Raw genomic sequence first — 27,113 nt, 5'->3', positions numbered from 1 at the left:
TTGATCAGGGCAAAAATAGATTTGGTAACAAGTGACACTCCATCAATAGCAGCATAATGAAAATATATAAGTTTGGAGCATGTTCAAGATTTGAAATGAGAATGCATCCTTAGTGAGGGATGGACATGAGATGCATTAATCGATCAGGCTACTTTTCATAATGAAAATCATGAAATTCAACGATGTATAAATGAAGAGCTTTATACAGACTGAATGATGAGGATGGTAATAAACATGTAAAAACTGCTATCCAAATCTTTACAACCTATCGCTTAAAGTTCTAAAAGTTCTCCTTGTGGAAATGGAATCGAGTAGATGAATTTAAGCTAAATTCATGGCAGAGGCTCTTGAGTGTCTTCGTTAGCATTGGACTTCCACAGTAGAACACTCCTGCAACATGTGCAATTTTTAAAATTTCAGCTTTGGAGTTGCTTGTGTTTTGTAATGAGTTTTCTAGTATTGTCAAGAATTCATGGATTTACCTATCCTACTAGAATGATGTGCACTTGCTAAATGAGTGAAGACTTTTCTCCAGTTTGGCCGCGCAAAATGGGTTCGTATCTGTTCCAACAACAACCTCAAAATTCAAGATAACATGCATTTCTTTTTGTTTTGAGTTGTTATAGTTGCGAATGTGCTTACCCTGCTATCTGAGACGACGTCCAATCCATTCTTAGCATGTTGCAGCGACTGCACCATTGCTATTAGTGCTGATCGAGCGTCTCCTTCCTCATACATACTGGTTAGGTAGTTGTGCATTTCTACGATATGCTGGAAGAAACAACAAACTTGTTTAGGAAAAAAAAATTGTTTTATAACATGATGAGTTTGATGCATTGAGCTCACATGATGGTCGTATTCCGCAATGTCATCCATAACACCTTTGAACCAATCGAATGACCCTTGTTCCCTAGTAACCCAATAGAAATATGCTCTCTCTGGACCATGATGATTATCCGCAGGCACATCATCTGGTACCTGATTCATAAAGTTATGTAATCTGTTTAGTGTAGCCTCATCCCATTTTGTGTACAAATTGGTTGAATTTATTGTAGTTTTTACCGAGCGTGATTCATTGTTCACTATGTCCTTGATAATGCTGATAAATGGAGTAGCCCCAATGCCTAAACCAACAAGCAGAAGGATGTCGTATTTCTTGTAATCCTGTGCTGGGGCGCCATACGGCCCTTTAATGACAATTTTTGGGAATCTGTGGAAAGAGATGAATTAGAATTGTGGTTTGTTGTAGTTTGAAATATGATAAGAATTTCTCACGGTTGTGGAGTTTCTCTGTATGCTTTAGTTTCCATTCTCACTAGATCTCCCCTGCTTTGTCTTTCGGCTTGAGGTTCACAAGCCTGTGTAGAATGAATGATTATAGTCAAGAGAGGCCTTTTAGTTGTATGTCCAATAAAGAAAATGTAAATTAACCTTTTCAAAGCGATTCTTGAGCTCCGTTGTCCAGTCTCCCAATGTGCGTACATGGACACTCAGATACTCGTCATCTGGTGCAGAAGTGATAGAGAATGGATGCCTGTAAAGCAAAGTCTATAGAGTGTAAAATCTCATGACACAAGTGTTAACAAGAATGTTATTGTAAGATTACCATTCAAAGTTAGATATGTCAGGACACTTGACAAATAGGTACATCCCACTCTTGTATCTGAATCCCGGAGGCTTGCTCATGTAAAGGGCTAATACATTCCCAGTATATATGACAGCCTAAGCTTCCAAAACAAGACAAAATAATGTCAACTTTATTGGTGTCAAGTGATATATGGTGCTATGTTACCTTACCTTATTGATGTCAACTTTGAAGTTTCTGTCATGCAGTGTGAGAATTCTCTCAGTGGTGTAGATCAGCATTGGCACTGACACATACATCCATGTCTGTAAAATAAGTCCACATTTTCAATGGAGAATTTATAAAAACAAGAAAAAGAAATGTGTATTCGAACATGGCATACCGTCTTATTATACCATTCCGGGGTGAGAAAAAGGAACCAGCCATGGATGAGTAAGAGGAAGTAAACCACAGCCAAAAGATGATGAGCATACCAGAAGGCATTGAACCCTGACAAAGCATGAAAAGGCCCAGGCAGCTTAACTATGTTCCTTCTAAATGAGTGAGCTGCCAATATGAATGCATAAAGCATCAAAACTATCATTATAATTCCAGTAATCCCCTCGATGCTCAACAACAATTCCATATAAGTTGGCTGCTTGTAATTGAAGAGTGGTCCAAAAATAGTATCAAACTGATCTTTAGGGCATCTTGATATCTTGACAAAATTGCAGCTCACGTGCATTATTATATGAACTACGGATCCCAGCATAACTTCCCCCGAAACCATCTTGTGGAAGTTGATGTTTTCATCAAAAGGGATGAATTTTCCCAGGAATGTCTCTCGTAGTCTTGTCAGAGTTCTCCTGCAGACGGGCACGAGGATGACGGCCATGTTGTACTTGACTGTCTCAGCTGCAGCCTTGGCGAAGCAGAGGCAGAAACCGAGCACTTGGAAAGCAGGTACGCGCTGATAATGATTCAACTTCGAAGTGAAGAGGGACACATTTATGCCCTGCCATAGCATGATCACCAATATCTTTTTCCAGTTTTCGAAGAGTTTCTCCTTAGTCCTGGACATGAATCGGCTGATTGGAGTCCGGTATTCTTTGGGGATCATGGTTTTTGCCAGTGTGTTTGCTTTCTTGTCAGATCTCGGGGTTTCTTCTGATCCAACCATCCCTCTTAGTAGTGCTTCCAGTTGCCACATCTGTATGAATCAATACAAAGAGAGTTCAATTTTCAATAAAATCAAAGGATCATGGGATCAAAGTGGTGGTACCTCAATATATCCTTTATTATCGGGATCTAGCTCTTCCATAATCAACGCAGCATATGTCGAGGCTTGTTGCTTGAACTTTGATAGTTTGTTTGCCGATGCACTCATCACTAGAACCTTAACTTGACAGAACATACATATTGAGTTGACGATATATGAAAACAAAAAATTTGTTGTAATAAACTTGATACTCACCTCTTTAACCTCATCCTCTGATAGCTTCCCATCACCATTCTTGTCACACCTGCAAAGGTAAAAAATAAAGTCCTGGTATCACAACCCGAAAAACATAGGCAAGCTATTCTCAAACTACAGAATTATGTTTACATGTCAAAGAATATGTGAAGCCTTGCATCCAAGTCTTGATTTGTCATGTCTTCCCAAAATTTCCTCAGTTGTAGCAAGTCTATCCCATTCTCAGTGTCAATGTTTCTACGCCTTGCCAATGCCTCGTACAGCTCCCCCGCGAATTCCTTGCTGTCTCCCATCCCTTCCACAAGAAACATAGTCACATCCAAAGCTGCATAAAAAAAGTTATATCTTGAAGAATTGAAGGAAAATATACCAATGCAGGCCCCAAACTTTTCTTTAAACAGCATGCCATCGACAGAATTGTTGTGGAAACGCTTCTCAATGTCCTTCCAGGCATCCTCTTCCTTCCCCGTCTTGGCCCTGTCAAGAAACCGGAGGCTCATTAGGCCCTTCTTGGCACCGGATTCCATCCTTTCAATCACAGGGCCGGAGCCGGGGATCGGCTTCCTATGCCTCAAACTGGTGGATCTCTCATTGAAAGAGAGAGACGAAGAAAACTGTTTTTTGCTATCTTCTTCCATTTTCACTTCAGCCATGCTATCAATGTGTATTTTCTCAAGAACCCAATTTTGAGAATCAACTTCCTGCCCTTCTGCCATGCTATTATTAAGTGAGATCCAGTAATTCTAGGATGCAATGTGAGTATGACAAGTATAAAAAAGTTGTTGAATTTTGAGAGAAAGGGAGAAGAAAGGGGAAGAATCGATATTTGAGGAAATAGAAAGTTAGTTAAATTAGTTATTCACTGGTTTTCACTATCTATAGATACTCCTAAAATTCAATTTCATGATTTCACCCAAATAAAGTGAGTTTGATTTTGAATAAGGGAGTGATACAATCACTAAATCAAATTGATGAATCATACAGTAAATCTTTAGAAAGTCTCTAAGTCCAACCTAACAAAATTACAAAATCGAGGATCGAAACAAAGGCTTGTTAAAATAATTTTCAATAGTTAATACTACTTAATAAATTTCATAATTAGGACTATCAAATAAAATATATTGAAACTAAATGAAAATTAAGTTTGAAGTCAACAAAAACGAAGGGAGAGAGAAAGTACAACAGACAAAGTATATTAAAGTCACAAATCTTAAGGATAAAATAAGTATCATAATTACAAACTGGTAATTTTAGAAGAAAAAAAAATGTGTATCAATAAAATAAAATATCATATACTCACTAAAAAAAAATTAAAAAAAATGGATATGGACACTTTTAACGCTGTTTAATTTGTGTTTTTAATCTTCTAAGAAAAACCACTAACGTTTTATAAAATGTCTTTATTGTTATTGTCTCAACTAAATTAGGGACACAAATAAAAGCATCAATTTCCCTCAACTTAAGACCACTTTCTTTTGTGTCTTAAATTATGATTATTTTAAATATTTTTCAAATGCTAGTAATTGCGTCTCAATTTTTGTGTCCCTAGAAAATAAATTTTCTGTAGTGACTACAATATTTAATTAAATACATGTATCTTGTAATAAGAATGAAACTTTGCCTAATTATGAGGACTCCACAAATTTATCACGTGGAGGCAATTTTGAGATCACGGACAAGTAACGAAACCTTAAACTCTTGCTGATTAATTACTTGCTACAACATGTTGGACTTATATTCATGGAACAATATTGTGGTCATATTTTTTAGGCTAAAGGTTTGCATCAGTTGCAGCAAACTGTGCTATAAATCCAGTTACTTCTTAAAAGCGATTAAATTTTAAGTCAATTGAATCTAGCTGATTAAAATGAGTTGGATACGATTAACTTCATTCGCTTAAAATAGTCTTGTGTGATTGCAAAATCGACTAAAATTAAATAACTCCAAATTTATGGAAACAATCTCCAACTCTTGCAATGTTTTAAGCGTGGACAGTTGCAACGATACGGAGTATAGGGGAGCTGAAACAACAAAGTAGTCAAGTCTTATCCGATTTCATTGAAACCTTTTATATATTTGACTTACGATTTCTCAGTAGACTTCAAAGTTAGCTTATATTCTACCTATTAAAATCCAAATATATCATAGCTATTCTACCTAAACGGCACGCATCTAATCACAAGGATTGATCACTATATAAGAGAGTCATTCAAGTCCTAAATTACCATAACTCGAGTCATTTCAAAGTTATTAATAGACTCCTCTATCTAGTCTCTACGACCTTAATCAAATTAAATGGGGCCATCTTTACTTCAAACACTCGCTCTCTTGGTCTTCCAAGCCTTGATTATCGCGTCATGCGCGAAATCAGGGCCCAAAAATTCAAATCTGTTCCGAGAATATCTGGGAGCAGAATTCAAGCAAGTGACATTTTCCGACGTCCCTATAAACTCGGGCGTAGAGTTCCACTACATCCTCTCGTTCGCCATCGACTACACAACAGCCTCGTCCTCGCCATCCCCGACCAACGGCAAGTTCAACGTGTTCTGGGACACCGACAATCTGAGCCCGGGCGCGGTGGCCGGCATCAAGGCCAAGCACCCGAACGTCAAAGTCGCCCTCAGCTTGGGCGGCGACAGCGTGGGCGACGGCGAGAGCGCCTTCTTCGACCCCTCCTCGCCGGAGACATGGATATCGAACGCCGTCTCGTCGCTGACGCAGATCATACAAGAGTACAATCTGGACGGCATCGACGTCGACTACGAGCACTTCAAAACGGAGCCCGACACGTTCGCGCGCTGCGTGGGGCAGCTGATCACGGCTCTGAAGAAGAATGGCGTCGTTTCGTTCGCGTCGATCGCGCCGTTTGACGACGAGGAGGTGCAGAGGCACTACATGGCGCTGTGGAAGGGGTATGGGGATCTGATTGACTACGTGAACTTTCAGTTCTACGCGTACGATGAGGGGACGACGGTGGCGCAGTTTTTGCGGTACTTCGACGAGCAGAGCGGCAACTACGGGGGAGGGAAGGTGCTGCCGAGCTTCATAAGCGATGGGAGCGGCGGGCTGGCGCCGGATGGGGGGTTCTTCACGGCGTGTAGCAAGCTCAAGAGTGAGGGAAGGCTGTATGGGATCTTTGTTTGGTGCGCTGATGATTCTAAGGGGTTGGGATTCAAGTATGAGAAACAGTCCCAGGCGCTTCTTGCCATTTCACATTAGTAATATCATGTGTGTGAATCAAAGTATATATGTAATACTCTAGTGTAAATATAAAGAAATGTTTTGTTCTATTGTGTGTTGAATACCATGACTACTAGATTGAAACATGTGTACACTATATCTATATCGTACCGAAACTGTTATACTATACTCCCTCCATCCGTCGTTAAATGTCACATTTTTACTAGACACGAGTTTTGAAAAATGTAATAGAAAGTTGATTGAAAAAGTTTGTAGAATGACTTTTATATATTAATTTTATATACCCTCCGTCCCCGATTAAATGACCTTTGACCGGACACAAGTTTTAAGAAATGTAAAAAAAAAGTTGTTGAAAAAAGTTAGTGGAATGTGAGACCCATTTTTTTATATTGGTTTTATAATAAAATATGAGTAAAGTGAGTTAGTGGAATTGTGAGACCTACTTACTATTTATGGTAAAACTGAAATAGGACTCTTAATTAGGGACGGACCGAAATGGAAAAAATGTGACTCTAATTCGGGACGGAGGGAGTAATAAAATGTGAAGAGAATGAGTTAGTGAAGTGTGTGACACATTACTAAAAGTAGTAAAAAGTAAATGTGACAAGTATTGAAGGACGGATCGGAAAAAAAAAACTAATGACAAATAATGAAAGACGGAGGGGGAATATAATACTAAGAATTGTGCATAAGCATCTCAAACGTGCAAAGTAAAAGTCAAGGGACTTTTTTATTGTATTTTTTTTTCTTTGTGGCCGCGAATATGCAATTTTGAAAGTTCATTATGAATCATTATGCTTGTTGTTACTTGCTTTTTTTTATTCGAGTCATTTGTCATTTTTAGCACACATTTCGTCTTTTTATTTACTAATATGTTAGAAACTTAGAAACAGGAGATTTTAATTTATCACGAGCAAGCCCTTTAAATTCAAAATGTAACGAATTTAATAGTCGCGTGTAGGCGAAACATGGAGAGTAATTCTCACTCTCTACATACTTACGAATTACGATAAAAAAAAAAAAAGGAAAAAAGAAATAAAAGATCCAAAGTGTATTTATCAATGAATATTAGCATAAATGTCAAAATAAATGCCTACTGATATCTCACAAATATTCAAATTCTCAATTTCATCTTCATCTTGGAGTTGTCCTACCCGGTCTAGGCCTATCAGTGACAATTTGGGCCCCGGCCCAATTAAAGCCCACCACTGAAGTAATTGGGTTGGACTAGAATTCCTTTTATATATAGGTTCGGACACAATCCATTTATTTTATTGCAATTAATGTTGAGAAAATTCTATAAGGAGAAATTTTAAAATAATATAAATTTTTTAGGATAAACATAATTAAAATTATATTAAGATTAGTAGAAATATAATTATCCTCCGTATAAGATTAGACTTATTGTGAGTCGGACATGGGCTAGTCTGTGTTGAGTCAGCCCGACACAGGTGACAAATTCTACTCCAACCATCCTTAAGCAATTAAAATTAAAAAAAATAAGTACGTAATCGCGCAAGAATATAAAATATTTCGTAATAGAATCAGGAGTCCTCTTCTTTACTATCGTAATCAAATCCATAAACTTATATAAATGTGCGCGCATGTGCTATTAAGTACTAATATCGGTCTGTATATTGATTAGTTTGTTTGCTAACGGATACACATAGAATCAAAAATTGAAATGAGATAAACGATCAAAATCTCCTAAGCCAAAGCAATGATGGCCGAGGACCGCGTCCCGGTGAGAGCCAGCTACGTGAACCTCTACAAATGGCCGGAATCCGACTTGGACTTCGTTAGGTCCTTCAAATCCAAATCTCGCAGCGGACACCGTAGAGCGCTGGACAGTATTTCATGCAGACAACTCTATTTGAGAAGCTACCCTCTTTCCCGAGAGGAAGACAATCATGACACGGCGTCGTTTAATTGTCTCGGTAGAGGTAACAAAGCCAGAAAGAAGAATGTGAAGAAGGCCAAGTCTACGACCTGCTCCGCCTTGGCCTATATTTTCAGGCGCCTCTTGTCTTGCACCACCGACGTTGATGTTGCTAACTAATTCTTTTTAGTGTGTCTATCTTTGATTAATTATTTTTCATACAATTTTCCAATTTGATCTTGTTTTGATACGATCTACTGTTGCACCAAGATAGTGGCTACGGACAGCTCTTAAAGTATTTTTTATTGATGATATATATCTTGCGTTGTCTGATGTGATATGGAAATAAATTTACCCAATAGAAAATACGAACGTTTAATTACTGAATGTTTGAATTGGACCGGTCAAAATTACCTTGATTTCAATCTGGTTCTAAAAACACCAAGTTTGTTATTACCTCAAAAAAACAATCAAGATATATGTTTAAAGATACTAAAGTAGGGATGTGATCAGGTCCATAAGTGAAATTCTGTCAAAAATCAAAGCAAATCTCAGCCATTGGATCTTGTGATGTAACCGTTAGATTAATGCCACGTGTCATCTAATAATGTAGATTTGCTAGAAGTCTCAATAACGTGAGTCTTTAGCTTAATAATGTAACATGCTTTTTAGTCTAATAATGTAGACATGCAGTTTAATAATGTAGCCTAGTTAATAATGTAACGCTTTTAGTGTCTGTAACAATGTAGTTCGGGTAACATGATCACAACCATCCAATCTCAGAATCCAAGGGCTGAGATTTGCTTTGATACGTGTAAGTGATTTAGCGTATATACAATTGTGCGCCCCTATATATATATACTCCATTCTATTATATCTTTTAACCTAGCTTACCCCGTGTCCAACCATGTCGTCCATTAATCTACAAATAACCGAGGCGGCTCGTACAATTAGTGGCTCGTTCGTAACCCAATCAAAATCATCTTGGGTAATAGGGTCTCCCATTCCAACCAAAGAAGTTGTTGATAGCATCATGTAAGCACCCGATACGAGTGCAAATTTCATATACTCGTCCATTGTCGGAACATGCTTGCTATAACACCATTCCGCCTCTTCCATATACACCCCCGCTAGCTTTATCATCTGCCAATTTCATTTATTAATTTTGTAACATATAGCTTTGTGTTACAAACCAAACAAGGAGAACTTATCAAAAGTCTAGCATGTTATTGGTCTATAAACATCATACCAGTTGCACTCTCAATTGAACGGGACATTGCGTCCATAACACTTTATGAGTCGAGTTAATACCTCTTTTCTCGCATATTGCAGGCGATATGACTGGCCTCGTTTTCCCATTTCATCTTCCATCTCCGAATAAATGCCTAGAAGAGCTTCGTAACATATCCTCATGTACGGCGGCAATTCCGTAACATGTACTAGATTTAAGGTCCCCATCTGGTCAAGTGGATGTGATCAAATGCAAACTTTAAATCTTTTGTACAAACTTCAAAACTATGATCTCGACCATTGAAAAATGTCAACAGATCATAAAAAAGCATCAACAGAAAAATGTGAATTTCAACGGCTATAGCCAATGATCGATGTTGTGTTGATATTATGTTGACATTAAAATCTTGAAATTTTACACTGTTGATATTGTATTGAAACTGTGTTGAAGTTGTGTTGAAGAGTTTTGAGTTTGTACAGTATATAAGTTTGCATTTTATCACTACCCATCTTTACAATATATATTAGAAAAAAGAAATGATTGGATATAGTAATAATTAGAGGAAGTATACACCCACCCTCGGATAGCGTGGGTGAAAAGTCGGAGTTCATCTAACGTTCCATAAACATCATAGATGTCATCAATGATGGAAGTTAGAGCTATGACTTTGGTCATAAATACTCTTGCAGTGTCGTATTGTGGCTCAAAATAGACTCCCACAATCCAAAAATAGCACTCCGCCACTCTATCCCTTGCAAATGGTAGTTTTTTTCCAAACTCCAAATCCTCCCACCACCTGCAGCTTTTGTTTAATTTATAAAAAGTTAGTAGTAGTTAAGTAAGGTAGTATGTCAATGATGTCATGAGTTGGTGTGGTGGTGACCTTGTAATGTGGTGTAGCTCCCTCTGATGTATTTTCTGCACAATATTGAAGTCTAATTTGGCAAAATTCAATAATGTCTGATTGTGCGACTCATCTTGTTGGTACATAGATATAAATTTCTTGGCCCCGAGTCTGATCAGACTCTTGCTAATCGGCATCTCCAGAGCTTCTTTCACTCGATTCGATAGAGAAGTGCTCATAATTTTTTGTAGAGAATTCCGGAGATGTGAAGAAGTAAAATCTAAGGCTTTGTCAAGAATATCTTCTCCGTTTATTCCGTAGTTGGAAGCCTCGTACAAGCTTAGCATCCCTTCAACGTCGTCTATCAACGACTCCTTCAGATTCCCTTCCTTGTCTACCAATCCGTTGAACACGTCTGCACGCAGTAATTAAATATAGAGTATGGTGTCAATTTTAACTTTAAGATCCGTTTTGTAGGAAATATAGATAAGACAAAACATGATAAGAGCACACTTTAAATCATTTGAGGTCATATAACTCGAAGATAGAAGAGTTAGATATCTACGTACCCTAGCAAACAGACCCTAAGTTTTTAATTGAAATTTGAAAGTGATTAGGGTTTATAACTCACCGCATGAGACGCGGTAACCATGCTGTCTGAGCAGACGAAAACGAAGAGCAAGAACTCCAATATTGTCCTTGTCTTTGCTACTCTGTGTATCATAATTCTGGTGAATTTTGCTTAATGAGTCGTCAATTTCTTCTGAAAAATGATAGGCAACACCTAGACGTTGGATTGCATTAATGAGCTCCATCTTGAGCGCTGAATCATCCGGGGTTTGAGCTAGCAACTTCTTCACCTCTACCTTTTGCTTTTCGAGCATTTCCTTGTCTGTGGCACTGATTTCCTGCAGTTACAACATTAATATCATGCAGTTACAAATTTTGGAGTATTGGTTTTGTTTTTTATTGCCAAATAAGGGTAAATTTAAAGGCCTCGTCGTGGTGGAGACTTGAGCCTTAAACCTTTGGCCTCAAGCATCAACCACTTTACCACTAGGCTAACTCACGCACACAACAAAATCAGTAAATAATAGTATACCGTAACGTGGTTAGTATATGCAAGAAAATGATCTTTCCAAACGCTAGGAACATATGTTACAGATCGACGACTAACATCTACATTTGTATTATTTGTGGAGATGGGAACAGCGGATGCATAGATATTGGCCATTTGTTTTTCACAAAGCTCTATACTTGAATAAGTTTAGTGTATATTTTCTTGTATTTATAGATGATCAAATCAGCCCAGTTTTTTCTTCAATTTCTCCGCGCTGTTTTAATTTAGCAGACCCCAGCTAGTTATATTATGATTAATGGTAGTAATGCATACTAACCACACTCTAGTTAGCTTACTTATTAATTATTATATTACCCTTAAATAGTAATATTATACGACTTGAAACTTGGGTGTTGGCACACGTTTGGCACATTACTATAGTTCAAGATCCCTCCAGCCAATAAATTATAAGCATCTGGTTTTTCACAAATTAGAATGGATTGGTGATCAAGATATGAGAGTGAAACGACTCCTTCAAACACATCTATAGTCAAACTTAGCACACCAATTTTAAATTTTGCTTTGTAGCTAGCTATTGACTAGACGCTTAATTAGTACTATTAAGGTCTAAGGATATGTAATTAACACAAGATAAATTGATAGGCGTCACAACTGAAATTAGCTAATTGATCAACGTTCACGGAACACGTGATATCATTGTTTTTATTAATCTTGTTACTTGTATGGTAGAATGATTCTAAATAATAAATATGAATGAAAACTGGACTAAGTTACTCCCTCCGTCCACGAATAAGAGTCTCGTTCACTTTTTCGCATTTTTTTTATAAAAATGATAATAAATAGTTAAAGTGGACAAATGATAAAATAAGAGTCTCGTTCACTTTTTCGCATTTTTTTTTATAAAAATGATATAAATAGTTAAAGTGGACAAATGATAAAATAAGAGTCCCGTTCACTTTTTCGCACTTGTCCTTGTCTATATTATTCTCTCTCTTACTTTATCATTTGTCCACTTTAACTATTTATTATCATTTTTATAAAACAAGTGTGAAAAAGAACGAGACTCTTATTCGTGGACGGAGGGAATAATGTTACCGAGGGACATTTGAACCTTCAAGAAAACGATCACAGTCACGGGCCCTCTTGACTATGAAAAAGCAATCACCCATTCCAATCCATCCAACTCAATCTCGTAGTCCAGAGTTAGAGATAGGATTATAAAACGTGTATTAAAATTGACCAAAAATCTTTAAAACGTTTATTTTAAAAAAACAACATAATTTTAATACGATAACAATAACTTTAAAATTGGCCAAACAAGTTATAATGTGTATTAAATAATAAATAAAATTTGAATACAATATTAATAATTTTAAAATTGACCAAATAATTTTAAAACGTGTAGTAAAATCCTAGGTTAGAATTAGGATTTTTAAACTGACCAAACAATTTTAAAATGTGCATTCAAAAACAAAATATATAATCATCATAATAATAATCCAATCGTTCATAAAAAATAATCTCATTTGTTGACAACACGGGTTTATTGAGAAATTGGTATAGTAAAAGAGAATAGAGAGAAAAATTAGATTAAGTAGAATAGAGAAAGAGATAAAGTAAGAGAGATAAGTAAAAGTAGATCAAATGTAAGAGAAAGTTTGTTTTTTTGAAATGAGACTATTTTTTGTAGATACTCTAAAATGACAAAATCAGACTATTTTTCGTTAACAGGAGGAATAATAATAATGATAATAATAATAATAATAATAATAATAATAATAATAAAATAATAATAATAACGTAACAATAGAATTTTATTATATTAAAAATATTATGCTTATTAGAGTAGGTATTCTTGTAACCAAATATCGTTATCTTCAATTCCTGCCAACAATTTTAATATCGTTCCGAATTTTCCTAATTTAAGCACTTACCTCTATTATACTCCACGTGGTTAACTTTATAAAGGTTACAAAATAAATACATTAGATAAAATTGGTTACTAAATAGTACTGTATTCATTTAGAGTGACAATCGTTTGTTTGAAGATATGAGATAAAATTTGATGTATAAACTTACTCCCTCCGTCCCAACTTAAGATTCCTAATTAGTTATGACACGAATTTTGAGAAATGTAAAAAAAAAGTGAGTTGAATAAGTTAGTGGAATATAGGTTTTACTGATATATATTACTTTTATAATAGAATGAACTACATAAATGGTACCTGATCTTTCACTTTCGCACATAAATGGTACATGATCTTTATTTTATATCGTTTTTGGTACCCTGTGACAAAAATAACCTCAGGTACCAAGCATGTGATATTTTTTGTTATGGAGGATATTTTTGAAAATTTTAATTAAATAGTACCAAATATGTGATTATTTTTTCCTCCTTTCTTATTTCTTTTTAGTTTCTTCTTCATTCTTTTTTCTTCCTTTCTTATTTCTTTTTTAGTTTCTTCTTCATTCTTTTTTCTTCATTTTCTTCTTTTTTTAGTATTTTATCTTTCTTTCTTCTCTCTTTTTTTCTCCTTAGTTTATATTTTTTCTTCTTTCTTTTTTTCTTTTATCTTCTTTCTATTCTTTCCTTTTAGTTTTTTATACATACATCAATTGCATTCATAATATAAACCAAGAACAAAATGTCTAATTAAATTAATTATTTAATATAATTAAATCAATTGAATATTTTTTTTTATTAAATTACTTTATACTCATTTTAAGATTGAAACGCCTAACTAAAAATATTCTACTCTTCATATCATTATGAATACAATTCACAATTATTATTACATAATATTATATGATTCATAATTTATATAATTATTTATTAATTACTACTAGTTTTTAGTATTATAACAATAATATTTTTATAATAATTAAATATACTTATAACTATCTATATTTGAATAATATTAAAAATAAATTAATTATTAATTTATAACATCAAAATAAGAATATTAATATTGATTAATAATAATAGTATAAAGAGTGAGGAGAATGAGAGAAGATATTACAATATCACTTTTGGTTCTAGTTTTATGTATACCTAAAATATCCTTTATGACATAAATGAGAAAATGTATTTGTTTAGAGGGCATTTTGGGAATAAAATTGCATCAGGTATCAAAAATGTGATTTATAGGTACCAAACGCGATATAAATTAAAGATCATGTATCATTTACATGCAAAGTGAAAGATCAGGTACCATTTATGTAGTTCACTCTTTATAATAAAATGTGAGTGGAATAAGTTAGTGGAATGTGAGAGCTACTTACCACTTATGGTACAAGTAAAATAGGACTCTTAAGTTGGGACGGATGGAGATGGCAAAATATGACTCTTAATTGGGACGAATGGAGCATTTTACTTCAGAATTCAAAGCCTCGTAAAAACTTAGCATCTCTTCAAATTCAATATTCTCTCCGTCTCCAAAGAATATGCATTTTGGTTCGGCATAAGTTTTAATGTAAAATTGGTAACGTAAAAGAGTGTACAGATAAAAAGTAATTAAAGTAGTGTTAGTGGAGAATGGATTCCGCCTTATTAGAAAAAAAAATCAAAATTAGAAAGCGCATATTGTTGTGGAACGGACTAAAAAGGAAAGAGAGTATATTTTTATGGATGGAGAGAGTATTGTTTACGATAATAGATAAAGTGTCTCCAATGGCGGACGTTCGACGTCCGACCGGACGTCCGCCAGTAAGTGAACGGGAAGGGCGCCACGCCCGTCGGATGGGCTCGCCCTCACCCCCATGTCCCGGACGTCCGGCGTTTTTTTTTTTTTTTTTTTTTTTTTTAAAAACTGCTATAAATAGGGCTCGGTGAACTTCATTTCATTCGCGCCACTTGTGTTGACATGTTTTTCTCTCTCTAAATCTCTTTTTATCTAGAATGACGAGTAGTCGTGCGGGTGGTAGTGGCGGAGGCGCTAGTGATAGTGATGGTGATAGTGATGATGAATTGGATCTCGTTGTGCAAGAGCGATTGATCGATTGCTCGGCAGCAGGCAGCAGCGGCGGCGTACCTCGCCCGATCCATCACCGACGTCATGTACCCGGGACCACATTGCTTGCACATATTCGGTTGTATGAGGACTACTTTGCTCCGCAGCGCGTTTTGGGGATGCCTTATTCCAAATGACGCTTTAGGATGCATCGTCCTCCTCATTTATGCATATCGTGGGTGCGTTAGAGAGAAGATACGAGTTTTTCAGGATCAGCGGAGGATGCGGCTGGAAAACCTGGACACACTGGCAATACGTGTAGTGCACCGCCGCTTGATCGGAGCAAGCCGGCGTACGGAGGTCCGCCCGACATGTTCGACGAGTACCTCCACATTGGCGAGTCTTCAGCCGTGAGTGTTTGCACCAGTTGAATTTTTGCGCGGGCGTTAGATCGATATTCGGGGATCGGCATCTTCGGCGCATACGAGCCTTCGAAGACCGCCAGCCGGCTGATAAATATGCACGGGTCGGTGCACGGGTTCTCCTGGGATGTTGGGCAACATAGATTGTTTGCATTGGGAGTGGAGGAACCGCCCCGTCGCCTAGAAGGGGATACACACTTCCGCGCTTCAAAGCCAAGCATCCCACGATGATCCTTGAAGCTGTAGCTGACTACCGGCTGTGGATATGGCATGCTTATTTTGGAGTCGCCGGATCGAACAACGACCTCAACGTCCTCCATTCGTCGCCCTGTTCAACGATCGGTGCAATGGCGTTGGTCCCGCCATCGGTTTCGTCGCCGACGGACAACCAAAGCACAATATGGTATACTATTTGGCGGATGGGATATACCCAACCTGGCCCGGCTTTTTGTGAAGACGATCAAGCATGCGGTCGGATCAAAGAAGTCCTACTTTGAGAGCCGTCAGGAGGCGGCGCGCAAGGATGTTGAGCGCGCATTTGGTGTGCTCCAGAGTCGATGGGGGATGGTGAGGGGTCCGGCACGGCAATGGTATATTCCCAACATCGGCGACATCATGTACGCGTGTATCATTTTGCACAACATGATTGTCGAAAGTGAAGGGGACGAACTGACTCAGTGGACCAACGAAGATGATACGGGTGCCGGTCCAAGGCACGACGTGGCCAGCGCGAATGTGAACATGGGGGTACCTCATGGAGAGGTTGAGCGGTTGCGCGCATTTGCCGACATGCGGCAAAGAGATGCTCATATTCGACTTCAGGAGGATATCATCGAAGAGGTTTGGATGCGGAGGGGTTGACGTTGATGTGGGTGCTTTTTTTTCTATCTACTATGTAATTTTTTCTTTCGAATGATGTATGTTTTCTTTTTAATGAAATATTCGCATTTCCCCATTCGTATTTGTGTCGAATTTTAATTCCGTAAATTTTAATTTTAATTGTGAATTAATTTTATTGTAGGAAGTCCTAGTGGGAAGTCCTAATGCAGTGGAAAGTCCTAGTAAAATAAGAAGTGCTAGTGATGACGTGGCAGAAAGTTTTTATGGGAAGTCCTAGTGGAAAGGGCGCCACCGGAGATTACTTCAATTTTCATTACTCGTCTACCAATTTGCTGCATGCACGAAACTCAATGAGCTACAAAAAAAGGTTATTTTCGCTGAATTCGTGATGCTGAATCATCAGATAATACAATGGGATTTTTAAATTATACACTAAAGCATATAGTATTGCATTACGACTATAAATCTTTGCCGTGAAGTGTAATATTTCTGCTAAGTATATTGAAATTAGCATTGAAACAGGTCGTTGGCATATTTCAAATAAACCTTAGCCTAAGGGATTAAGCCTGTGGTCTTAGTAAAACAAAACTACACTTCAAAATCTTAGTAAAGCCGCCAAAAAAATTATCTTCATTCTATAATCAGACATCAGATGCAGGGTTACTTGAGAGAATTCTGGGAAAATTACTCCAAGCCAAGCCTAAGCTTTAGAGTTAGCAGCCAGTCGCCCCGCCTTTTCACGGAAAGTTAGAATTAGTCGGAGATCTTCTTACATCCCTAGTTGTGCACCCAATATTTCATGCGTTATTCCTTGGTGGACTAACAGCTCTATTCTCTGCTTCTTCAGAGGGCAATGGCTTCGGTTTACTTCTAAAATAGCTTTTCGAGTATATGGAACCAAACACTATAACCTGGCAGATGAAAATCAATAACCAATAGAGGTTAACGAGACTCAGAATTTACAGGAACGTAGATATAAGGATCGGGAGAACTGCTTACTGCTCCAATCAATTGTTCTGCGGTGAGTGGGTGAGCAAACCACACACAAGATAGTAGAATGCTGACCAGCTGTATTAAATATATATATCAGCTCAATTACGAGAGCGAACAACTGGAAATGTAATAAATTTGAGTACACTTTGGCATAACCACGGATAATATTAACAGTTGATGTACCTGTCTTGTGGTCATTATGGTGGCAAAGGTCAGAGCTCCAAAATTGCGGATGGTGTACGAAATGAAGAACTGGCTAATTGTGGCCACCTGCAATACATTTAAGCTCAAGTCAGGTGGAAAAGTTTAGAGACGATTCAAGGGATGATAAATGTGAGGGAAAGAAATCGAAAAGGAATGGGAAATTGGTCTCTAAAACCATGAACTTTGCCTAAAATTTGGTATTTCCCATGAACTTTGAAATTGGTATATAATATCACAAACTTTGCATTTTGTTTGGTATTTCCCACGGCATGTTTATTACTATATTTGACTAACTTACGAGGCTTTTTATCATACTTGACACAATTAAATCAACGTGGTTTTCAACGTGACTTTTTATGCTACATGTTATGAACTTAAAAAGTGGTTTCAAATATTATAAAACATATCACGGTTGCCTATGTTAAATAAGATTTTGATGAAAATATCTTATTTGAGTGAGTTCGGGAAATACCAAACAAAATGCAAAGTTCGTGATATTATATACCAATTTCAAAGTTCATGGGAAATACCAAATTTTAGGCAAAGTTCATGGTTTTAGAGACCAATTTCCCAAAAGGAATTGGCAGGGTGACAAAATGATAGAAATACAATGACTTACAGTTGAAAGTATAATAATGTCAATGAAACAATCATTATGCCGAGAGACAAAGTCTATTGCCAAGAAAAGATTTCCTTGTAAGATTAAACCTACATCAGAATCAAACATCGCAATTTAATGAGTATCGGCACCTAAAAGTTAAACATTGTTAAAAGGTAAATATTACACATGCAAAGAATCAATTTTTAAGGAGAACGCTAAATCTGCCAATGAAACAAAAGATGCAGTTCTATTCTATTATCAGAGGAAATAGTCAAGCTATGCGATCCTGTGTTACTTCATGTTTAGTTACTGAAGCTGTATAAGATGCTCATGATTCCGCAACTAAACCAGGTGGTTTATAAGTAAATGGTTGGGAGAAGCAAGTCAAACATAGTTAGCAAAAAAAGAACTTTCTAGAACCCTTATGCATAGCAATAACCAGCAGACGTAGTAATCCTTCATTATTGATTACTTTCACTATATAGGCAAGCTTCTCCATTGATTGTTTGTATGGCTAGTAATATAAATAATAATCTGTTCCAGTTTCAAAAATAACCATATAAAAAACATAAGCAGATGGAGTTGCCACTCAGCGACTTTGAAAACAATAAAGAAGAAATGATAATACTTATCCAAGACTGGACTCTGGAGTTCAAAACGTACTAAATTGCAAGTGAAAAGAATCTTCCCTGATATTAAAGCAAAGATCTACCTTTAACAACAGCACTAATAGTTCTTTTAAAAGTTATTTGATTACAATTTAATCTATAGCCCACCTATATGTGATAAATGATGTATCTTACCAGTGAAACTTATCATGCAAGAACAGAGAGTCGTGTAAAATATCTGGTTGTGTATGTCCATATCATAGCCTTTAAAAAGTTTGTCCTGAAATGTGCTAGTGAAGCCATCACACCTGTTAACAAAGACAATAATTAGAGTTCATGCTTAGACCAAGCCATCACACCTGTTAACAAAGACAATAACAATTAGAGTACATGCTTGGACCAAAAACATAAAATTTAAAGTCCATTCTTTTATGCAGAAGCATGGCAGCTAATAGGTTGCAAGTTCTATAACCAGAATACAAGTCATGTCTCGGAGTGGGACAGTAAAGCAAAATAGATTTAAAGTGGAAACAGCTAGAGTGCTGAAATATCTAGAATGATCGAGATAGGTCAGGAGGAAATCCCAATGCAAGCATGATAAATGCAACTACAGTGAAGTGTTTTCACGAGAGGAACCAGAAAGAAAGACATATGGAATATAAATAGAACTTATGTGGAGGATGATTTAGCATTTCAGTAGAATGAAGAAAGCTAATCGGTGCACTCAAAGGGAGTAGACCAAGAGCTTCACCTAATAACCAATTTCAAAATAGAACCTTCAGACCAGACAATCTAAAGCTAAGCATACTACAGAGAGTGTGTTTCGAATTCCCCTTTATTAGACTCTTTTTCAATTCATAAAGTAAATTATCACTTTAACAAAGCTGATATAGTTTAACAGCAAATGGTCAGAAAAGTCGTGGCAGTTTATGACAAGACCAACCCACCCACCCAAAAGAAAGCGATGGAAAAGAAGTAAGCAATGAAGGGATATGTGTGAAGACCGAAGTAGCTTTAGTTTAGAAGTTAGGAAAACAGAAGAGCGGTAATATTTCAATCTTCAACTGTCCTCTGGACACAGGAATATGAATGAAACTTTAAAACAGCAAATAAGCATTTCCTTAAAACTTCTTTTCACTTCAAATGTTAAGACAGTACCACTAGCACGGGGAGCAAAATTTCTAGTCATTTATCAAAATGCGATCTTCTCTAAACAATTATCAGTATTTGCACTCAAGATCAGCCATGTAAAAATCAATTTGCTTTTTCAGGATCATTAATGTCACCTGTTGTTTTCAACTCTATTTAGTTGCTTGTTTTGAAAATTAACTGCATAATATATAACCAAATATGTTATAACTTTGTTCTGGGCGCTTATTTCAATGGCCCAAATAAGATTTGGATTCTAAGAAAACTTAGATAAAAATCAAAGAAAAAATAGGTGTGTGAAACGTCAACCTCAAAAGGTTACATATTAGTATGAAGTAAGATGAAGCATATTGTCAGAATCAAACCAATTGATCAAGTATAAAATAATGAAAAAATGAGTTACTTGACATTACCCAAGATAACCAATCATCAAAGAAACACCCCAAACAGTGCTTTCTCTTCCTCTACTGTATGGACTAATATCACCTGCGGCCTACATTTGAAATATTTGAATTGCAATTAAGTAGTACATCATTAATTAACAAGATAAAGCACATGAATCATGTGATATTTTCAAGCTAAGCATCATAGTTTCCAAACAAGAGAAGCACCATATTAAGATGTTATCAGGTTCTTCATGACACAATTATTTCAGATTTTTTAGTCAAAATCAAAATTCAAAACCATGTTATCCATATTTTGCTTACTCTGATCTTGAACTAAGTTTAATTTTTACCAGGATTTCAAAATAACAGTAAATGTTTTGTTCATTTACTTTTCCAACCGCTTTTTAGCCAGGATACCTGAAGTACGAATTATAATTTCAAAGTCTCAAGCACTTGAAGCACAAAATAATTTTGGACTAGAAAATGTTTGAGCACAGCTCTTTAAGTATAAATATGGAATTACGGATGCAGTACAATGTATTGTTCTTGATTTAGAATAAAAAGGTATGTCATCAGAAGTTTGAATGTGGAAAATGTATATAATTTCTTCTCATATAAAGAGTATTATTATTGTGGAATCAGTATGGGAGTTAATTGACATGCAGAATAATAGTGAGCATTCTTAAGAAATTTTTTAGAATGTTTACCGGAAATAATATAAATATTGAGCATCCAATAGTGACTAAAATGGCAAACAAATAATCTTTTCCAGTGTACTTCTTTTGCATGATGGCAGTGCCCCAAATCTGCACCAAATGAGAATAACTATGAGACAGTAGAGAGGGGTGCAGGCCGTGCAGCTACAAAAATCCAAAAGATTTAGCTAAAGCTTTAGCATTGACTAATTAGACTTTTAAGTTTCACCTAAGGTAATGAATCATGGTACAAAAGTTCAAGCCCATTCCAGACTGTCAACTGTGCTTTGTTATCAAAAGCAACATGTTTTAATAGCAATTTTCAAAAATCCACAAATGAACTGCAATAGTGACACAATGGAATTTGGTTTAAGTTAAAATTGTAAACGCCACTTTCTTGGAACTGTTGTCACTTATCATTGAACTTTTAGAAATATGCCCAGAGATTAGATTTCTAATGGGGGTCAAATAACATATGGACATGAAGATGTTACAAAAAGATATCAGTCGAAATTCACTATCCAAAAGGTTATGTCATGGCTATCAATGAGTTTAACTTAAATGGGGCAGACCATGGAGGTTCTGATTAAAAAATGACGAGTTGCACATACTGGTGATCTACATGGTCTTCAGTTCAAAATTCACGGAATGTATATTTTTAATTTGTATCTATAACAGCTACTTTGGCTCTAATGAATGTAGTCCAGATAGAGAGAATATTTGAAGCCCTGAAGCATGATCAATTCTCAGGGTACTCAGTCAGAGCAAACTATCATTTGGATTGAAGTTGTAATAGATTCCAATTCATCTTTTGGGTTACCTCATAAAAGTATTGTGTAGATTTCATCCCTATCAGTATTTCAAGGGTTTCAAGCTTTGAAACAGAACCTATATGAGAAACTAGGCAAACTCACCATCACAGGTATCATTTTGGCACACTTTGCCAGTGTCTGGACTGGAAAACTGACATATTTAAGGGCCTGAAATGTATTAAAAAACTTTTCATGTTAAGCACTTCTCCTTACAACTGAACATAGCAAAAAATTTCCTGTGCGGCAAGGTCAGAATAGATATTTGAATATTTTTACTAGAGTTCCTCTCAGGGTAAAGTTCAAAGAGAGTTCCTTTCAACCAGCCAAAGAATACAGCTCACCTCATACTGACAAGTCGTAGTGAGTATATTAGACACCGATATAGCACAATACTTGTAAATTGGAGCAACAGGATCAAGGACCTTTTTACTTCCCTGAAGAGCCAAAGGAGCAGGTAAAATAACATCAAAATATGAGATCTGAATTAAAACATATCTAGATAATAATAAGCCAAGTTCCATCATATGCCGCAGTACCATATTATGTAATGCCAAATAGAATATGAAGTCAAACCAAATCATTTCAAGACTTTAAAATAACAACCATCTACAATGATGTGCTTCAAAATAGAAGTGAACTTTCAAAGATGGTTTCCAGTTATACGACACAAAACTAGCCACTCAATATTCAATCACAATTACCAGTAGAATTGCAGCTGACACAGCAGAGGTTGAAATGCGGTTGCAGAAGACAAGAAACAATGAATACTTAAAAAATTCTTTGTTTGGACCATATGGGACTCTCATAATCTTTTCCTGCAACAAACAATTTCCTGTCAGTTTCTTAAGAAATGAAGATTCTGATCCAATATAAGAGGTACAAATGGGCATACTGAACATAATTACATCAAGACCATCTCTAGTTCTAATGTTCAAATATATTCTCATACTTCATAAAGATTCAAAAAAGAATATATCTTTTTTTTGCTTAGCATTCAGAAGGTGGGGTTATGAGTAAAAACTAAGAAATACTTGACTGAATAAGCATATTGATACTAGAATAAATTGCTTTTAATTGAGAATGGACCTACGCTTTTCAAATTGGAATCTCAGTAAAACTTCACTAAAACCTTAAGCAATCCAAAAATAAATAAAATAAAATAAAGACTAAAATTTCATATAACTATGTAAGATCTTGTTTTTATAACGCCCAATCCCAAAACATGTTTGCCTCGCCATAGGTATCTGAGGCAATCAACAAATTCGTATACTCGATAATGATAAATCCAATCCGCTCGCAATTAATACGATTGAAAAAGAGAGAGAGAAGAAAATAAATTGGCACCTGTAATACTCCATAGATAAGAAGAGTGGACATGATTCCAGTCACGGCGAACGATAATTTGAATAGCTTGTTCTCTTTCAATTTCTGAATGAGCTGCGATGGAGGCTCCGCCATCTCTAAATCCAATCATCCGCGTCGCCGCCACCACCACTCTACACAAAAACCACAGAGGAACATCTTATTCCACCAAATAAATAAATCATCAATTGCACAGAAATTACACATTATTCTGGCAGAATAGAATACATACATGTAGCAAGACAAATTAGGCGATAAAGCGATGGTGCGGCGCAGTTCCACCGCAAGAAAATAGTTTGCAGTGATCTGGAATTTGTTTTGATCGACTACTTAAAAATATGTAGGGGTTTTCGCCGGCGGAATCACGTTTCTTTCCCTCGCACTCTTTATTGCTGTATCACACTCATTTTTCTTTTAAAACAAATCAAAATTATTTTTTATTTCCTAAAATGACAATTACTACAGGAGTCACTTCCTAGGAAAAAGTAACCGTATATGTTACGCAAAATATTGGAAAATGGAGTGCAAATGATGGGAATAATTCTTTAAAATGTATAACACCAATGTAAACTAACGTTTATAATTGAGTGAAAAAAAAATTCTTTTAGTGCGTATACATTATGTGTGCTTTGAGTGTATTGGTGTTCACGTCGGACATAATCGGCCCTTGGTATTTGAGAAATTTTGAAATATCAACTAGGATTGCGAGAAAATACCTAAGTACTAGTACTATACTATATACTGGACTTATTGTAATAAACAAATATTTAAAATATTGAATTTTTTATTATAATACAGTAACTTTCTTTTCCAATACCTGTATGAATTTGTATATAACGTGGTATACCGCGATATACCAAAATTTTGGTATAAGTCAGAAAATTATGGCATATTATATCCTTTCCATGCATGGAAATAAGCCATATTTTCTTCTCTGTCCGTCTCATATAAATAATTTATATTCATTTATGTTAATCTTTTTCTCATTCTCTTTTACTTTTATCATTTATGTGCCTCATCATTTCAACTACTTTTTCTCATCTTCTCTTACTTTACCAATTACTCCATTCGTCCATCATTAGGAGTCTCATTTCTTGGCGGCATGGATTTTAAATGAAATGTGAGTGGAATGAGTTTGTGGAAGGTGGGACCCTATTACCATTTATGGTAAAAGTGAATCGGGACTCCTATTCGCGGACGGACTAAAATAGAAAATGGGACTCCTATTCGCGGACGAATGGAGTCTACATTAAAACTCGTATCAAACCCAAATGACCAAATTCTATAGGACGAAGGGAGTATTCGGATTTTGTATATGTCGTGTATATATTGACGTCAATATGACAATATACATCTAAAAATGGTATATGGCGCCGTAAATATAGAATATATTTAATTTATTTATTTATAGATAGAGAGAGAGAGAGAGTTGCTATTCGATCGCTCTAAATGAGCTACACTTTGAACGCCTATTCCATATAACCATTCCTTTTAGTTTTTTTTGTCAATGAAATTCATTCTCCTTAATTCTACTCTTTCCTCATCTTCAATTCTTAATTTCAGTCTTTCAGATGCTATATACATTCTCTGTATCCAACTGTCGATCTACAGAAGCATAGAAATATCCAATTCAATTACCACTGTCGCTAATTGGGAGGCACAATTTGTTGGGGATACTTAGCACAATTGCTCTGTTTGTATTGAGAAGAACAAGTCCAAAGAGAGATGTAGACGAAAGAGATCAAATGAAGTTGTCTACATATGCCACTTCTCTCTTATCAAAATTTGAACTCCCATGCATAGGCTATGTGAAAACAACATTGAACTTGACAAAAGCCCGGTTAACCATTGGCTCGGAATGTCGTAGAGTGACTCGATGCTTTCTTGGCTTCAGATACATAGAAACTCGAAGCAAGTTCAACAACTCTATTGCCAACAATGGGTCCCTCTCAAAGGAAATGAGCTAAAATTAGATTAATATGGATTAATTAATTATAGTTGGGCTACAATTATATTAGTCCATAAGTCCAACAATCGTGGAACTTTAGTAACTCTTCCTCTATATAATGGTTATTTATTCTCCATTGCGAAAAAATGAGAAATAGCATAACATTAGAGAGAAAATACGTAAAGTTTTGTAGAGAGAATTCCTAGCATTCTTCTACGGAGCAATTATATTGGGATAGTTCCTGCATCAGATTGGATTGCACGTGGACCTCGATAGTAGTGGATTCAACTTGCAGGATTCAATCGAAGAAGAAAACAACACAACAAGTAAGATTTAATTCCATTGTGTTTTACATGCTCAACTTGCAATATGATTATGTATCTAGATCTGTATTCTTGTATGCAATTTCCGCTGCGCTCATTAGATGAATACAAGAAAACCCAACAGTGGTATCAGAGCCCAGGGCTCGATTCTTAATCAATTTTGTAATCTAATTAATCGTGGAATAATTTTAGAAATCCGAATTATGTGATTGGTCTGTTTTGAAATTTGATTTCAAAATTTCAAGAAACTGGGTCCGTAATTGTTTGGAAATTGAAATTAGATTTCAATTCCTTCAAAAGTATTTGGTGAAAATAACCGAAGATTGCAAACTGATTTTGGAGTTTGATTTCAAATTTTTCGAATTTTTGGAAAAGAAAAACTAAATAGATTTCAATGTTAAATCCTTTCAAACCATGATTTGTCAATGTTTTTCAAAACCATAAATTTGTTGGGAGTTTTAGATACCGAAATCTCTTCTCAGTGTTCTCTCGAAAAATTTATGTTTAAAAATCCAAAATTCAAACTTCATCTTCCTCTACACGTCTTATCGGCGCTCAATGGCTGGGCGTTGGGTTATTCTCATTCGCTGCGCGATGCGCCGACACTAAGTTTTGCTTGGCATAACACCGTGACGGCGTGAGGGAAAAACCCTCTGGCACGCTGCTGCTAGGCAGTAACGACGATGGTGAGACAGTGTAGGGAGGCTCTGGAAGTTACGGGGTAACGTGTGGAAGAAGATAACGCGTTATGTACTGTTATCATTTCAGTTTTTCTAATAACCTAATTTTAAATATTGTGCCTATTTCGATGGGCTGTAAGTTTTAATATTTTATTAGTTTAGAACTAATAGTAATAAAATCCCAATTACAAAAATGAGCTTATTAATTTGATTAGTAAGTCGTACTGCGTTTATCATCTTGGTAATGATAACAGTACATAAGCACTTAATATTAATTTTGAATTACTACTAAATATATATTATATTAATTTAGAATCAGTATAATTTATTAAATCCACATTTAATTACAAAATAAAATTTGATTTTATTTATTGAGCATTATTTGAAATCCTATGTGATAAGCATGCTATTTGATTTATGCTTATTTATTTTAATTGTAGTAGTTAGAGACTGTTTTATTGTCTGTGTAGGTGGCGCTCAGTATGTGTAGTCCGTGTTATACTATGTTTGGGTAGGCGGCGCCCAATATGTGTAGTCCGTGTTATACTATGTCTGGGTAGGCGGCGCCCAGTATTTGTAGTCCGTGTTATACTATGTCTGGGTAGGCGGCGCCCAGTAATTGTTTGAAATTTAATATTGGATATTATATTCACATAACTAGTATCACACTTTTTCCCCATAAAATATAAGCCTTGTTGTTTGAAACAAACGCACGTCCATCATAATTGTTTGATGTTTCTAGCCTTTTCGACCACGAGTTTTACGCCAAAGCGTTTGCTCTAAATCCACAAGGTCTAGGCTCATTCATAGATGCATGGTTGACATCGTGTGATGGGGTTGACTTGCTTAAATTGTTTAGTGAAGCC

At 36.0% G+C, this 27,113-nt stretch overlaps 5 protein-coding genes across 5 annotated transcripts; 2 read left to right on the top strand and 3 right to left on the bottom strand.

The window, feature by feature from the left end:
• Positions 1 to 252: 252 nt before the first annotated feature.
• Positions 253 to 3,754, bottom strand: LOC125221283 (putative respiratory burst oxidase homolog protein H). Its single transcript, XM_048123405.1, has 14 exons — positions 3,409 to 3,754; positions 3,171 to 3,333; positions 3,039 to 3,087; positions 2,847 to 2,960; positions 1,968 to 2,774; positions 1,798 to 1,890; positions 1,607 to 1,722; positions 1,432 to 1,534; positions 1,276 to 1,358; positions 1,063 to 1,210; positions 847 to 978; positions 643 to 771; positions 483 to 561; positions 253 to 390 (listed from the first exon to the last, which is right to left on the bottom strand). Exons 1-14 carry the CDS (start codon positions 3,752 to 3,754, stop codon positions 281 to 283), a joined length of 2,472 nt encoding a protein of 823 aa, XP_047979362.1. The 3' UTR covers positions 253 to 280.
• Positions 3,755 to 5,333: 1,579 nt separating this feature from the next.
• Positions 5,334 to 6,257, top strand: LOC125221282 (chitinase 2-like). The gene has a single exon (XM_048123404.1). It carries the CDS (start codon positions 5,334 to 5,336, stop codon positions 6,255 to 6,257), a length of 924 nt encoding a protein of 307 aa, XP_047979361.1.
• Positions 6,258 to 7,962: 1,705 nt separating this feature from the next.
• On the top strand, positions 7,963 to 8,298 carry LOC125221281. The gene has a single exon (XM_048123403.1). The coding sequence runs from the start codon at positions 7,963 to 7,965 to the stop codon at positions 8,296 to 8,298; it is 336 nt and encodes a 111-aa protein (XP_047979360.1).
• A 681-nt stretch (positions 8,299 to 8,979) lies between these two features.
• Positions 8,980 to 11,437, bottom strand: LOC125223724 ((-)-germacrene D synthase-like). Its single transcript, XM_048126994.1, has 6 exons — positions 11,296 to 11,437; positions 10,825 to 11,101; positions 10,233 to 10,608; positions 9,923 to 10,145; positions 9,430 to 9,576; positions 8,980 to 9,261 (listed from the first exon to the last, which is right to left on the bottom strand). Exons 1-6 carry the CDS (start codon positions 11,425 to 11,427, stop codon positions 9,004 to 9,006), a joined length of 1,413 nt encoding a protein of 470 aa, XP_047982951.1. The 5' UTR covers positions 11,428 to 11,437; the 3' UTR covers positions 8,980 to 9,003.
• Positions 11,438 to 16,911: 5,474 nt separating this feature from the next.
• Positions 16,912 to 23,668, bottom strand: LOC125218595 (UDP-galactose/UDP-glucose transporter 5B-like). The gene is made up of 12 exons (XM_048120291.1): positions 23,529 to 23,668; positions 23,279 to 23,430; positions 22,636 to 22,749; positions 22,276 to 22,368; positions 22,037 to 22,102; positions 21,135 to 21,233; positions 20,455 to 20,534; positions 19,088 to 19,200; positions 18,303 to 18,391; positions 17,663 to 17,749; positions 17,486 to 17,554; positions 16,912 to 17,397 (listed from the first exon to the last, which is right to left on the bottom strand). The coding sequence occupies exons 2-12, from the start codon at positions 23,390 to 23,392 to the stop codon at positions 17,284 to 17,286; spliced, it is 1,038 nt and encodes a 345-aa protein (XP_047976248.1). The 5' UTR covers positions 23,393 to 23,430; positions 23,529 to 23,668; the 3' UTR covers positions 16,912 to 17,283.
• Between the last annotated feature and the right edge of the window lie 3,445 nt (positions 23,669 to 27,113).

Source organism: Salvia hispanica, chromosome 4 (genome assembly GCF_023119035.1).
Source record: "Salvia hispanica cultivar TCC Black 2014 chromosome 4, UniMelb_Shisp_WGS_1.0, whole genome shotgun sequence".
In the NCBI taxonomy this organism is placed as follows: domain Eukaryota; kingdom Viridiplantae; phylum Streptophyta; class Magnoliopsida; order Lamiales; family Lamiaceae; genus Salvia; species Salvia hispanica.
Note: the sequence above shows the minus strand (reverse complement) of the source record. Positions and strands in the feature narration are given on the sequence as shown.

Bases quoted from the DNA above. Each gene is read 5' to 3' on its own strand.
- LOC125221283 (XM_048123405.1), bottom strand. From the start codon at position 3,754: ATGGCAGAAGGGCAGGAAGTTGATTCTCAAAATTGGGTTCTTGAGAAA. The intron at 2,775-2,846 runs GTACCACCACTT...TGATTCATACAG, and splicing joins ATAATAAAGGATATATTGAG to ATGTGGCAACTGGAAGCACT. The intron at 1,535-1,606 runs GTAATCTTACAA...TTTGCTTTACAG, and splicing joins GACATATCTAACTTTGAATG to GCATCCATTCTCTATCACTT.
- LOC125221282 (XM_048123404.1), top strand. From the start codon at position 5,334: ATGGGGCCATCTTTACTTCAAACACTCGCTCTCTTGGTCTTCCAAGCC.
- LOC125221281 (XM_048123403.1), top strand. From the start codon at position 7,963: ATGGCCGAGGACCGCGTCCCGGTGAGAGCCAGCTACGTGAACCTCTAC.
- LOC125223724 (XM_048126994.1), bottom strand. From the start codon at position 11,427: ATGGCCAATATCTATGCATCCGCTGTTCCCATCTCCACAAATAATACA. The intron at 11,102-11,295 runs GTATACTATTAT...TTGTAACTGCAG, and splicing joins CATATACTAACCACGTTACG to GAAATCAGTGCCACAGACAA. The intron at 9,577-9,922 runs GTGTATACTTCC...CCACTTGACCAG, and splicing joins CCCACGCTATCCGAGGGTGG to ATGGGGACCTTAAATCTAGT.
- LOC125218595 (XM_048120291.1), bottom strand. From the start codon at position 23,392: ATGGCGGAGCCTCCATCGCAGCTCATTCAGAAATTGAAAGAGAACAAG. The intron at 20,535-21,134 runs GTAAACATTCTA...TTTCAAATGTAG, and splicing joins CAATATTTATATTATTTCCG to GCCGCAGGTGATATTAGTCC. The intron at 17,398-17,485 runs GTAAGCAGTTCT...TTCATCTGCCAG, and splicing joins CAGAACAATTGATTGGAGCA to GTTATAGTGTTTGGTTCCAT.